This window comes from Myiozetetes cayanensis, unplaced genomic scaffold, assembly GCF_022539395.1.
Source record: "Myiozetetes cayanensis isolate MyiCay16 unplaced genomic scaffold, myiCay2020 scf5-8, whole genome shotgun sequence".
Lineage (NCBI taxonomy): Eukaryota > Metazoa > Chordata > Aves > Passeriformes > Tyrannidae > Myiozetetes > Myiozetetes cayanensis.
The window spans coordinates 5,096,450-5,109,317 of NW_026087742.1; the positions used below are offsets into that span (position 1 = coordinate 5,096,450).

The 12,868-nt window shown below is 41.7% G+C and overlaps 1 protein-coding gene across 1 annotated transcript; it reads right to left on the bottom strand.

Annotated features, from left to right (window-relative positions):
- Window positions 1–1,294: 1,294 nt before the first annotated feature.
- On the bottom strand, window positions 1,295–12,183 carry CHMP2B (charged multivesicular body protein 2B). Its single transcript, XM_050333349.1, has 6 exons — window positions 12,044–12,183; window positions 9,340–9,431; window positions 6,292–6,486; window positions 4,384–4,486; window positions 3,251–3,357; window positions 1,295–3,110 (listed from the first exon to the last, which is right to left on the bottom strand). Exons 1-6 carry the CDS (start codon window positions 12,075–12,077, stop codon window positions 2,997–2,999), a joined length of 645 nt encoding a protein of 214 aa, XP_050189306.1. The 5' UTR covers window positions 12,078–12,183; the 3' UTR covers window positions 1,295–2,996.
- Window positions 12,184–12,868: the final 685 nt, after the last annotated feature.

Sequence of the window (12,868 nt, forward strand, 5' to 3'; positions counted from 1 at the left end):
ACACAACAGACACAGTGAAGGCCAAGATGCTGATCAAAGGTAAAGTGAGTAACTGTTGAAGCTACTGACTCTCTGCTGGATTTAATGTGTGCACTGGATGTTACAGATGTCTCCTGAACTACGAGCAGTGCTGAAAGGCTGGATGGAGGCAGGCTCTTCACCATCTTGCCTAACGTAGGGACCAGGAGTAAATATGTGAAGCTGGGAAGAAGCTTAAGAAAAAAAAAAAAAAATAGGTGGTTCTTAACATGGTTGGGGAAAAAAAAAGATCTGGGGAACTTCTCTACTAAAACATGTGGGTGCCAGAAGTTTACTGACATGGACAAGTCCTCAGGTGGAGAGACACTTGAAGTTGTTGTGTGTAGAAATTCTATACGGCTCTGGAAGTGCTCTATATTGAATAGATTGGAAGAGTATTTGGGGAGAAAGTGCCATTTATGCTCATCATGTTCTTGTTTTCCGGGACATCTCTCCTGGGCACTGGTGGAGTGGGATTCTGGGTGAGATGGACCTTGGTCTGCCCCAGTGGAGCCCCTCTTAGGTGTGTGCACAACTGTGTCGCTGTTCTTGGATGGAGGACTTTCAATTCCTATTAAGGAGTTAGCAAGGATAAAGGAGTTTAAGGATTGAGTGGTTGTTGGTCGGCTTTTTTGTCTGCTAAGAGTGATTCGAACAGAATTTGTTTCGAAGCAGGGGATGCAGTTTTGTTATAGCAGATACAACATACTAATTACAACCAAATAAAAAACAAGCAAGCCTGCAAACTTACAACACTCAGTCTGGTACTGAAAGATTTTCATAGAGATTAAAGCTGCAGGATCTCAAACGTAACTTTTAACAAAACACCAGAGTGATATTGATAGTAGCAGCCCTAATGACTCTAAAAAGCAATGCCTTTATTCCTGTTCATCAAAGACCTGTAGAGAAAAAACTCATAATAGAATTATGCCCAATTTTGACAGTTATTAAAAGGATAAAGTGCACACCTCACTCAGAAAGGACATAAACCTTGGTGTTCAACTGAACTACAATCAATCAGTAACATTCACATTATCATTTCTCCTTCTCTGCTTAAGAGCAGCACATGGGCACCCAGCTACAGACCAGGGAATGCAAACTTGGAAAAGTCTTTACTGAATGCTCAGTTTACGACAAAGGTCCAAAAGCAACTATTATAAATTTTATGGTGCTTTATGGCTCAAGTCAAAGACGTATTTATCAGAGCTCATAGGAGTACACAGAAAGCCTGCTAAGGGACAGTTGTGCAAGACTAACCCTACAGAGGACAAAGTCATTGTGGAATAAAAAGCATTTTATTAGATTTTTACAAAATAACTTGTAAAAAAATTCACCTTGTATTGGATATATGAAATATATTAACTTACACATTCCTACCCACATTCCTACCCACTACCTGACAAATTCAGAGTTTGTCCATCATTTCCTTGAAAGAGCAAGAACACCTGCATTTCCATGCCCAAAACCCAAAGAAGGCTCTCCCATGAATTTACTTTCTCTGCTGACGTCAATCCTAAACAGCAGATGGTGTGACAACAGTCGATTCACTGAGGTTTCCTGCTACAGTTTCTCTAGCAGCAAAGTCTCTATCTGAAGTTTGTCCCCCCACAATTATCCTGGTTTTGCTACTAGGAGGTATTTTGCTTTTCTCTTTTTAAAGCCAAACCCTTTAAATCAGCACAACTGAGGGGCAAATAATCTCCAGCAGAGTCAGGGCTCAGGAATATCTGGGAAGTCAAAACTGGGAACTGCATACTCAGGCTTTGTCATCTATTTCAAGTATCAACAGTTCTTATTTCATTAGCCCAGTGCATATTCCACTTAAAGCTAGAATCATGCTGATGCAGTTCAGAGACCATAGAAAAACCTTCACGGAACCAGAACACTTTTATTATAGTGTTTAGACAAGGAATTATCATTTATGATCCAAAAGTGTTCTCAAAACTAAAACTTAATTTAGCTTATCAATGTGATCAATTGCTTCTTAGCAAACAATACAGTTATGCACAGTTATCTTCCATTAAGAAATACTGTAAAATATATACAAATGTTGCTTCAAGTGCACAAGTTGCATTTTTGAACAAGTGCATTTCTCAGCTTCAGCACTGAGTCCCATCAGGTGCACAGAGAGGTCTCACCATAGTATTTTGTGAAACCATCTTAATTACAAGTTTACTCACCTCTCAAAAACTCATTCTGAAAGAAAATCACCAAGGTACAAGATTTATATACATAAAGGCACAGCAATTCTGTTGAAACCAGCTATGTTACAGTACAATGGAGTTCAATCAGTGCCTTTCATGCAACAAAGTTCACTAACAAACTTAAATCCTCTTCCAGAAAAATTAACTGCACAAGGAGCATATCCTTGCCTTCCAGTAAGAAGAATAACCAGTTATTATTTAATCAACTCAAAAGTTGCTACAGGAATTTGAAAGAATTATATAAAATGCTTTTTCCTTCTGCTTAAATTTGCTAGACTTTCAAGGTTACTTCTCATGGAAAAAATAGTTTCTAACAAAGAGCAAAGGTGAACTTTCATTTGTGCTAAAATGACAAAGAATGTTTCTATAGGCATAGTTTTGTAAAAATGATAAATCTAACATAGGTGCTGTCCTAGGAGGTGGCATCACCAGCCACAGAACAGCCAGTTCTAGAGAGATATCAGGAACTGAGATAGAAGAAAACTTTGAATTCGGAGAATAGATATGGATGGGGTATAAATGAATTTATCATTAGAACTACACCCCTGGTTGATCCAGAGTCAGAGTCCATGCAATGAACATACCAAAGGTACTTCTCTCTGTAAACTGATTTAATACATTCTCCCCTTCTCCTTCCTCCAGTACCAACTTCAAGTTGTCATTTCTGAAGCTTCAGAGTTTTCCTAGAAATCAGTTGCACTGAAAGAGTATTTGCACTTTGTACATCTGTCTACAGCTGAATAATTAGAAGGCAGACTCTAAATTGCCATCAAGCTAATCCACTCCCAAAGCTTTGAGTTGTCGTTCAATCTCTTCATCTGATATGGTGGCAGCTTTTGATGTTGATGCAGATGGTAAACCTCTGGCAGCTGAGGGAGCTTTGGCCATCTAGAAGAAGACAGAAGTTTTCTTTAGCCAGAATATTAATACATTTTATGACAAGCTGACTTTTAGAATAAAACTGTAAAGTAAAGGCTGCTAGAATAGACTATTTAAAAACCACATCAACTGAGTAAAAATAGCCATACCTTGCCAGAGATTTCAATTCCAATCTCATCAAGCACTTGATTAACAATATCTTGGCTTTCTTCCTCTTCATCAGAAGCATCAAAAATATCATCCAGAGTATCATTAACTTAGAAGAAAAAAAAAACCACATTAAGAAAAATATAACTAATATAACCTAGTACCATCTTTCTGCCCTCCTAGAACACAGCACTACCACTGCATAGTAGCAATACCACTGGTAGTACCACTCCCAGTACTAACAGCACTGCTGTAAGACACCAACAGGAAGCAGGAGAAGCTCTCTTACCTCTGCCTTACAAAGCCTGTGAGCACAGCCAGGGAAACAACAGGGTAAGGCATTGATAAAAATACTTAGTTCCACCAAAATAGTTTGGCTGCTGTATATCCGACCCCCCCCCACACACACACTGGATTTTAACATTTTTGAAAAGCATCCTTTTCCTCTTCTTCCTCCAAGTTGTAAAGTTTTTAACTACTCAGATAACTTTTCTGTGATGTTGAGGTATTCACATCTTGGTCAACAGTACTGGTTTGAGTCCACACCACTTAGTATGACCAACACAGTGGCAAGGATTAGGACAGGGAGGAGACTCTGCCAGCAACACCAGGAAGTTTGGTATCATTTAGTTGACAGTGGACACATGCACTCAGGAACAAGAAACCTGCTGCTTCCCCAGGAAGTTGTCTTGTGGCTTAAAATAAAAAATAGGAGACAAAACCAAACCATACCCCTGTGTAGGTGAGGCTGAGATTATCAATAATATCTAAATGAAGTGTCCAGTCACAGAAAAAAAAGCATGTGCAGCACTATCAGCTATAGAATCCCCCCACCAGTTATTCAAACAATGTTTTGACCTGGTTTCAAACCCTCTTCCCTTCCACTATATTCTTTCTAAAAGTATGGTGAATGTTTTGCAGGAAGGTGGGAAGGAACGGATCCTAGATTTAATACCTAGAGCTTTTAAAAATCCTGAGACTCAGTCTCACTGTTCAGAAATCCATTATTTTGTTTGCTCCTCACTTTTGCTGTCAGTCTCATTAGCTTTAGAAATAAAACTTCAAGCATCAGTATTTCCAGACTGGCTATACCCTTCTAAGAGCAGCTACCTGTTCCCTACAGTGCAGAACTTACTCATTTCTTCAGTCATTTCCATCTTCATGTTCTCCTTCTGGAAATTCTGCATAGTTTGTAGTGTCTTTTGTGGATCCATTTTCTTATTAACTGCTTGCATTGTCTATTGATATGGAAAAAACTCTTAATCATACAACGAGACATTGTGAAATACCAATATATTCATTTAGAAGGAATAAGAGTTTTCTAACAAAATCACTTCGAATTTCTCTTTTCCTGTCTCTTTACATCCCATGAGAACTGTAGATACATGACAGATCAATAGTACAGTCTGCACGTAGTAAGAAATATTGCCACCAACTACCCTAATAGATATACTTTTAAATGTCTGCATCTTTCTTGTACCATGACCCCCTCCTGGCCTTATATGAGTTAAAAATCCCCGATCTGAATGAAAAGAACAGGAGAATATTTACTAACCTGAAGGCTACACACTTTAAAGAAGTAAATGGCTGCAGGTTCTAATTCAGAAAGGTACATTCCTTTGACCCACCACTAGAGGACATCAAAAATATCTGCACTGATACAGAGTTTATATATCTTCAGAAAATAAGGGTCGGATGCATGATTAAAAGAAACAGGCAACTTAAATGAACTTAGTACTATGTCCAAAGTTAGTGCCATCCATGCTAAAAAGTATACTGAAAATACTTTGAAATCTTTGCATTCATATATTTGCCTTGTTGTTGAGACAATTATCTCATGTATCTCTCACTGGTGGTTTTATTGGATAAACAATTCTTTGAGCTTCTCAGTTGATAAGGCTTTAAAAGTGACCAAAAGAATTAAGGCCTTCCTCTCCAATATCGTTACACAAACTAGTTTGTGTACCTGCTGTGTTTCAAAAAACATAATTTTGCTGGATGCTGGGTAACTTATTTAATATTTTTGTGTTTTTTTTTTTTTTTTTCTACTGACTTGATAAGTAATCTAGTGACACTTTGGTTTGGAGAAACTTAATTCAAGAGATATCATAGATAAAAACAAGCCAACCATGTAATAATTAAAAAGCAGGGCCAACTTGTTCACAAGAACACTGCTGCAGGAATACTGTGTCAGCTGTTGAACCTGATCAGTCAGACAAGTCCCCTGTGTAACTTTGCTACAGAGCCATGACTTTGTACCACTGAAGGGCTGGGATTGGCATTGCTGTGTTTAACTGGCACCTCACTGGATTTAACTTGGACTGGGATAAAAGCACAACTTTGTTCTACACTGCTGAACTCTAATTCTGCTTCCTACACCTCAGGCTGAACAATCCTCCTTGTCAAAAGCAAAGTCCCTCTTTATCAATTCAGGGAAACAGGGAAAAGTTCACAACCAACTCAGATAACTGAGATTTTTCACGCTCCTTTATGAGATGAGATCTGTGAGAAAACTTAATGCAATACTATTTCCTTAGAGAGCACAGAGAGAATGATAGAGAACTCCAGATTAGATTTCTTTAGGAACTTAAGATCCAAAGCAATAACCTACTTCTTGCCCAAGCCATAAAGCTATTGTGACACACTGCCTTGATTTCTAGATGAAGCATGCCCTACTTTTTCCCCAATAAAAACTGCTTGTGACAATACAAGCAGGCAAGACATTGTAGCAGCATGGTTTGGTGGGGTTTTTTATGTACTAAAAGAGTTCTTTCACTGGCATTAGTTTATTTTTACCATGTAAACATTTGACAGACATCTAACCCAAGAAAATATGCTTGGATAGGTGGTAAGTGGCTGGACTGACTAAACAGAAATTCAACACTATAAATAAAATTACATTTCTCTACTGAATCCTCAAGACCATTTGGGGCAGTAGGCAGTAAGTTCTACCCTTTCAATTATCTTAAACAAAGCAACACAACTTAATTTTTGCAACCATGTGCTGCATTTTAATGTGAAAGAATGTCTTGTAATGCCTTACTTTGGCTGTAGTTGACATAGCTCCTGCCATCTTCATCTGAGAGTTCATGACCTTCGTTTGAGTCGACATAGAAGTGACTTTAGAGCTGACAGCATATGTCCGATTCTTCTGCTTCCTCAGCTGCACAAGCTGTTTTGCCAGCACTTTACAGGCTTCTTTGTTACCAGTCTTAGCCATTTTCTTTATTTCCAGTTCCTGTTAAAAAAAGGTGTAAGATCACTTCTACAGGATTTTCATTCGAAGACTATAATTAAGCCTTAACACTAACAATGAAATTCCGAAAGTGAGCTGTCCCTTAAATCTTTTCATGACATTTAAAGTTATATAAATAGTTCCTTGCTTTTCTACCAAGGGTATTTATCAGAATGAATGTAATGCTGGTATGATTTGAGCACAAGAAAAAAAAAAACCACAACAGAACTGAATTATAGTGAATTATAGACTTCCACTTCTGCATGATGTCATATCCACTTATATGTGCACATCCATATCTGGATAGAAGAAACACTTATGGTCAGTCAACTACTAGTGCCATGTCTCTAATCATCTTTGATTTCTTGCATTCACAGGCAATCAAATCACACTGCTCATGTAAGAAACACTTTTGCAGCCTTGAAAGAACCTCAAAACCTTTTTTGGGGAAGAAGTAGATAAAGTTAGATGAGCAATAATTATAGGCTGCTTACCCTCCTCATTGAGATGGTCTTAAATTAAAACACAAGAAAAGTGGTATAATTTGTATACAACATGTGCTTATCCCATAAGAAAGACACTTCTGGCTTACAAATAAAACCAAAACAAACAAAACCCCAAACCCCAATCTGCCAGTTCAAAGAGAAACAATAAGCTATTTAGCCCAGAGGTACCAGGAAAAAGTCTGGCACAAATGTCAGCTGGGATTCTTCAAAGTATGCCTTCTGATTTGTGACTCGATAATGTAAACTTTGTAACTGCTTTTGCCTTTACAGTCCTTTTAAGGAGGTTTTGCCATATTAGCTCAGTTTTTTTGTATACAGCCATTCAAGCATTTTGATTTTTACCATTAAGTACAAGCAGCCTTTAAAAGACCAGCTTTCTCCTGTGATCCTTCAGGAGAACATGCCCACTACTGGAACGCAGTTGCTTCACTTTATGTGCACTGATAATCCAGAAAATTGAATTTATGAGGAAATATGGATATGAAATTATAAATATTAGTCACCAGGACTTGTAAAACAGTCACATTTAAAGTCAAGTGTAAACTGAGCCACTGCATCACCTTGACTACTAGGAAAGATCACTGTTAGTTTACTACAGAGATGGCACTGGCACAAAATCTTCTCTGTAAATTCCTAATTTCTAAAGGGAGTGTCAAACACAGTATTTTTAATCCCAGAAAGTAAAGACTGGCAAATAAGAAGCATGAGACTGCTCAAACATTAGAGGCCTGTAACAGAAGTAAAGCTACCCTAAAATATCTCACAGAGGCCACAAAACCGAATTTCTATAACATGCCCAGAATATTATCATTTTTTTCATACCTAAAGGGCAGGAGGGATTAGTTTGCACAATAGCAAACACTGGTTTCTACCCCCTAATTTTAACAGCCAAGGTTTGAAATCAGGAATTTTCTCACTAAACTGAAGACTTACATAGCATTTATAATTTGATTTTTCAAAGTGAAATACAAACCTAGACCAACCATTGCTAAGTCACTGCAGATAATCCAGCTGCAGAAATCATACATGGATGATTTTTATTCTTAATTAAAAAGTATTTGGGTACATTTTGGGTACATTATTTGGTTTTGAGAGGTTGGGGGCAAGCTTATTGAAGTCAGTTATGTTCTTGTGGAAAAAAACAATAATCAAAATTCATATAGTCATATGAGGTTACTGAACTGAAACAGAACTGTCTGCATCCTTTGAGGTATTTCTATACTTAGAATTAATATAATTGGGTTTTGTCAGAGTAGTACCTCAAAGATAAGGGGAAAAAAGTCTTTCTGAAGGAAGCACAAAATTAAATGTCCTAAGATTGACTGTCAAGCCCTTGGTCTTTCACCTGATCTGACACTGAAAATTAATATTTATTGTACATTGATCCTCTCATTCCAACAGCAAACTTTTAACTTTTTCAAAGACATATTTTGCTGCTCCTTTCTTCCTCTCCTCCTCAGAAACCCAACATTTCTGAAACAATTTACTGTAATAACCAAAACTTCGTCCTGAGTATTCATGAACATTTAGGCAATTTCCAGAGTCAGAATATTTCATACCAAAAAATTCCTTATCAATGAGCAACCTATTATATCTTAAATGGTCAAGGCTTCCAGAAACAACTTCTCTTCTCTCTTTCAGTCTATTATTCCCAGCTCTCGGTAGTCACACAACCTGCTGCCATGAAACATCTCCTCAATAGCTCCTGAAACTGGCTGGATTCGCACAGCTTTTCCCACAGTCTTCATGCATCAAACCCCACCATCTGTCACATCCATTTATCCAATTATACTGCCACACAGGTGCAGCATTCATTCATGATTGATACTTGAAAGCTCACACACAGTAAGTTTTAAATAGATCTTAATTTGGGCAAATAGTTTTACCATTATTAGCTAATTTTAGGGAAGTTCTATAGGAATGAAAATAATCACCCTATGGGGTATTCACAATATCCTATGGTTTTTCAAGTACTCTCTCCCAGTCTTGGTAACATGTGATAACACTGACACTTGGTGTTTCCACCACAAGACCACCAGTTTACAAGCCTTTTAGAAAAAGCCTTCTGAAGGACAGAAAATGTCAAGAACTGCAGGAAAAACCAATGTGGTTATTTTATCTAAACACATTGTTTCAGGATTATCCTGTGTCAAAGACCGAGAATCATTTTCTAATATAAAAATTACGTTGGAAAAAAAATTACTGACTGAAAAATGAAAGGGGGAAGACAAGTTTTTTGCTACTGCAGTACTATACGCTGAGTTGTATCTTTACACTTCACAAGTTTTCTGTTATATCATGTGTGTGTGCTTGTTTTCAAGGGCAAAATAAAGTTCCCTGCCCTACTTACCAGTTGTTTTTCCTGTTTCTCAAGTGCTGCTCTGTCTCTGGTTATAGCCCTCTGTGTACCTCTTAACTCTCGATTTTGCTCCTTTATTATATCTGGAAAGAAAATATTGACAGGGAAAAGTTTTCAATACCACATAAACATCTGCTAAGCACCCTGCAGACATGCAGCATCTTTGACAGCCTCTCTCTGTTCAGAATGAACTGTCAGCTAGCAAAGAACTGTCAGCATTTCAGATACATGAAACATTGCCAAAATACAATTTTAGGGATACAACATGGCTGTGTTTCAGCAGCATAGGCCATATCCTGTAAGATAAATAAATAAATAAAGCAAGCTAATTTACTTGGGATGCTTCTTTGCACCATAACCACAACAAGAATCTCAACCCCACAGGAAGAGTTCGGTACAGACTCTTTTCTGTAAGTTCAACACTAACTCATTGTAATTCTCTTAGAATTTACAATGTCTACTTGGGTGTGATTCACCTGGGCAAAGGCAGAGAGGTAGGTCTGCGTCTGACTCAGCATCCTCTGACCTTTATGGAGGAAAGAAGTCAGTGCACTTAAGAGAGAGATTCCTCTCCTCTTGATGTGTGTGTCTACACAACACTACATAACTTTGGGTGAGAGTTGGAGAGGAGCGGACTGTCACACAAACTTTGTTTAGAGCTCTTTTTTCTAATCCACAGAAGAAACATCATGGTAGGGCACCAGTATTTTACTTACAAAGTCTGAAGCACTTGAAAAGCAAATACATACAGGTAGAGTTAATAACAGAGATGAAGGCAGGAAGGACTGATTCTAGAACCACAGGCCACCCTTTTCATGTTTTAAGGCTTGGGCAATTTTCCTATGAACAGAAAGAAGCGTTCACATTCTTCATTCCCACATTCAGAAATACTGTAAAACATCCATTGCTGAAATTATTTCAACATTAATAGGTCTGAATCAGAAAAAACCAAACCAAACCTTCAGTAGCATTTTAAAGACAGAATACACACTGCCTCCTCCAACCAATTGCTCTTGGGCAAATAAATACCTATTGCAAACAAATTCTGTGAAAAAGACAGCTATTTTTACAGTGCTACTACTACTCTGAGTGCTACACAAAATGCATCTTTAGGAGATGTAGACTTTTTAATAGACAATAACGAAGAACTAAAAGATGACATGGAATATAACACTGTTCTTCCCACTGACAAAGCAGCAGTGGAAATCACTCTGGAAACAATGCTACAGGCAAGTAATTTTGAAGGCAGATAAATGTATATCGCTAGCACAGCTGCACTTGCAAAAATTAAAGAAAAAGCTTAATAGCTACATACCAGATTGGCTTTTCTAACGACATTAACTACTAAAAAAAATAAAATCCCTTAGTGTAGAAAGCTTGAGAGGTAGGAACTTCATGATGGTAAGAAACAAGAACTGTACTTAAGTCAGGAGACAGTGAGGATGAGCATGATGTTTATGTCCATGGTTTCTAGTCTCACAGAGTGGTTCAAACTAGGGATAGCAATAAACTGAAAACAACCACTATCTGCATCTACAGGCCCTTACACTTGTTTATAGAAGTAAAGGCCAAGGTGGGAACTTGGCTGTTGTTTCTCTCTGATAACTGAAGCAAATTCCCAGCTTTGCTTGAGCAGACAGAAGATGACGGGGTGTTCCCAAGCCAGTCTTTTGCCAACAGGCATTCCTGTGTGTCCTGCACACCAAGGCAAGGAGGAAGCACCTCCATTCCTTAAAACAGGTTGGACAAGAGACATCCAGGAAGGGCTTGACCCGGTTTCTGCAATCGGCCTTGGTCACAGCAGCTTAGTGCTGTCTCCCCCCTCCTACGATCTGCCTTGGCCATGGAAGCTTAGAGCCAACTCCCCCTTCCCTCCCTCCCTCCCTCCTCAGGTGTCGCACCAAAGATGGGAAGAGACAAGTGGGAGCCCTACGTGTTCTCCCTCGGTGACACACAATTGGCTGATGCACAGCGTTGTTTGTGGCGAGCCCTTTTCAAACGCCGACCAGCAGAGGTGACCCAGGGCACCCAACATGCCAGACAAGCCGGACCGGGGGCACAGCCACTTGGAGTGCTGAGGGTGGCCCGCAGGACTTGCTGGCACCTAAGTGACCTTTTCTGGCGTTATATTGGAGATCGTTATTTCCGCTCAAGTTTTAGCGTTCTGGCTACAAAGACATCACCACCAACTTGTTTCCAGACCCCCAGGGCCAAGCGGTGGCGGCTCCCGGCGCCCGAGCCTGGACCCCTCCCCGCGGCGCCGCGTCCCGCTCCCTCCCGGGCCCCGGCAACTCCCGGCGGGCCTGCTCTGTTCCCTCGCTTCTCCTCCCTCACCCACAGCCAGGGATCGCCGGGGCCCCGCTCCCAGCCCTCCCGATGCCTCAGAACCCCCCTCCCCGCCGTGCCAGGGCCGGCCCGGCCCGGGGACTCTCCCCGAGCGCCGCCGGTGAGTCACCGCGGGCGGGCCGTGGCCTCCTAGTCCTCCTCCTCCTTATCATCTTCCTCTTCCTCCTCCTCTCCCTGCGAGTTTCGCGGGACGCGGGGCTCAAAGCCGCGACCCCCGCGGGGCTCCCGCTGCCCCTGAGCCCCGGCCGGGACCAGCCCCGCGCCCGGGGCCGTGCGAGGGTCCGGGATGGGGATGGGGGGCGGCCGCTGCCCGGGGGGCCGCGGGGCCTCCCCCGGGGCACCCACTCACCGTCCACGGTCTTCTTCTTGAAGAGCGAGGCCATGGCGGCAGCAGGACCCCCGCAGCCGGCTCCTGCCGCCTCCTCCTCCTCCAGCGGTGACCAGGAAGCGGCCGGGCCACGAACGCCCGCCCGGCTCCGCCTCCGCCGCGCCGAGGGGCGGGCCTGGCCGGAGCTGCCCCCGCCTCCCCTCGCAGGGTGCGGGGATGGGGACACGCTCCGAGCCGGGGATGGTGCGGCTCCTTCTCTTCTGCCCCTGGGTAGAGTCCTTGACAGGGATGCGGCAGGGGTTTCGCTTCCTCCCCGCCACCCCCGAGCCGCGGGAGAGGCGCCCCGGGGCAGTCCCCGCACCCGGGAAACACCCCCAGTGCGGGGGTGGCGGTGTCCTGGCATCCACCGCTAAAATGGGCTTGGGGGCGGGGGGGGGGGAAGTGTTCGCGTGTAATTCTTAAAAATAAATAAATAAATAGATTCAGTTCAGCAATGTGGCGCTCTTCGAGTTCGCCGTTTGGTTTTCCGAGAGCACAGGTTTCGTTGCGAGTAATGAGTTTCCGCTGTTTTCTTTTTTCCTGTGTCCCTTTGGTTACTTTTCACGGCTTGTTCTAGGCTGGAATCCAGTCCGTGGGATGCCATAGGTCCTATGGAAATTCAGCGATGCGGCCGTGGGGATTTGGGCGCTGGGGTCGAGCCTGCCATGAATACACCGAGGGGCTCAGGATTTCTTTATTAAGTTCCGTCCCAGTCTTGGACCCTCACCCCGAGCTGTTGCCGTGCCTGGGGAACTGATTACACATTAGCTTTCTAAGATAAGCCTTTGTCTTGAGGGTCACAGCCAC

Bases quoted from the DNA above. Each gene is read 5' to 3' on its own strand.
- CHMP2B (XM_050333349.1), bottom strand. From the start codon at position 12,077: ATGGCCTCGCTCTTCAAGAAGAAGACCGTGGACG. The intron at 9,432-12,043 runs GTGAGTGGGTGC...TTTTCTTTCCAG, and splicing joins CAAGAAGAAGACCGTGGACG to ATATAATAAAGGAGCAAAAT. The intron at 6,487-9,339 runs GTAAGTAGGGCA...TTTTTTTAACAG, and splicing joins AGAAACAGGAAAAACAACTG to GAACTGGAAATAAAGAAAAT.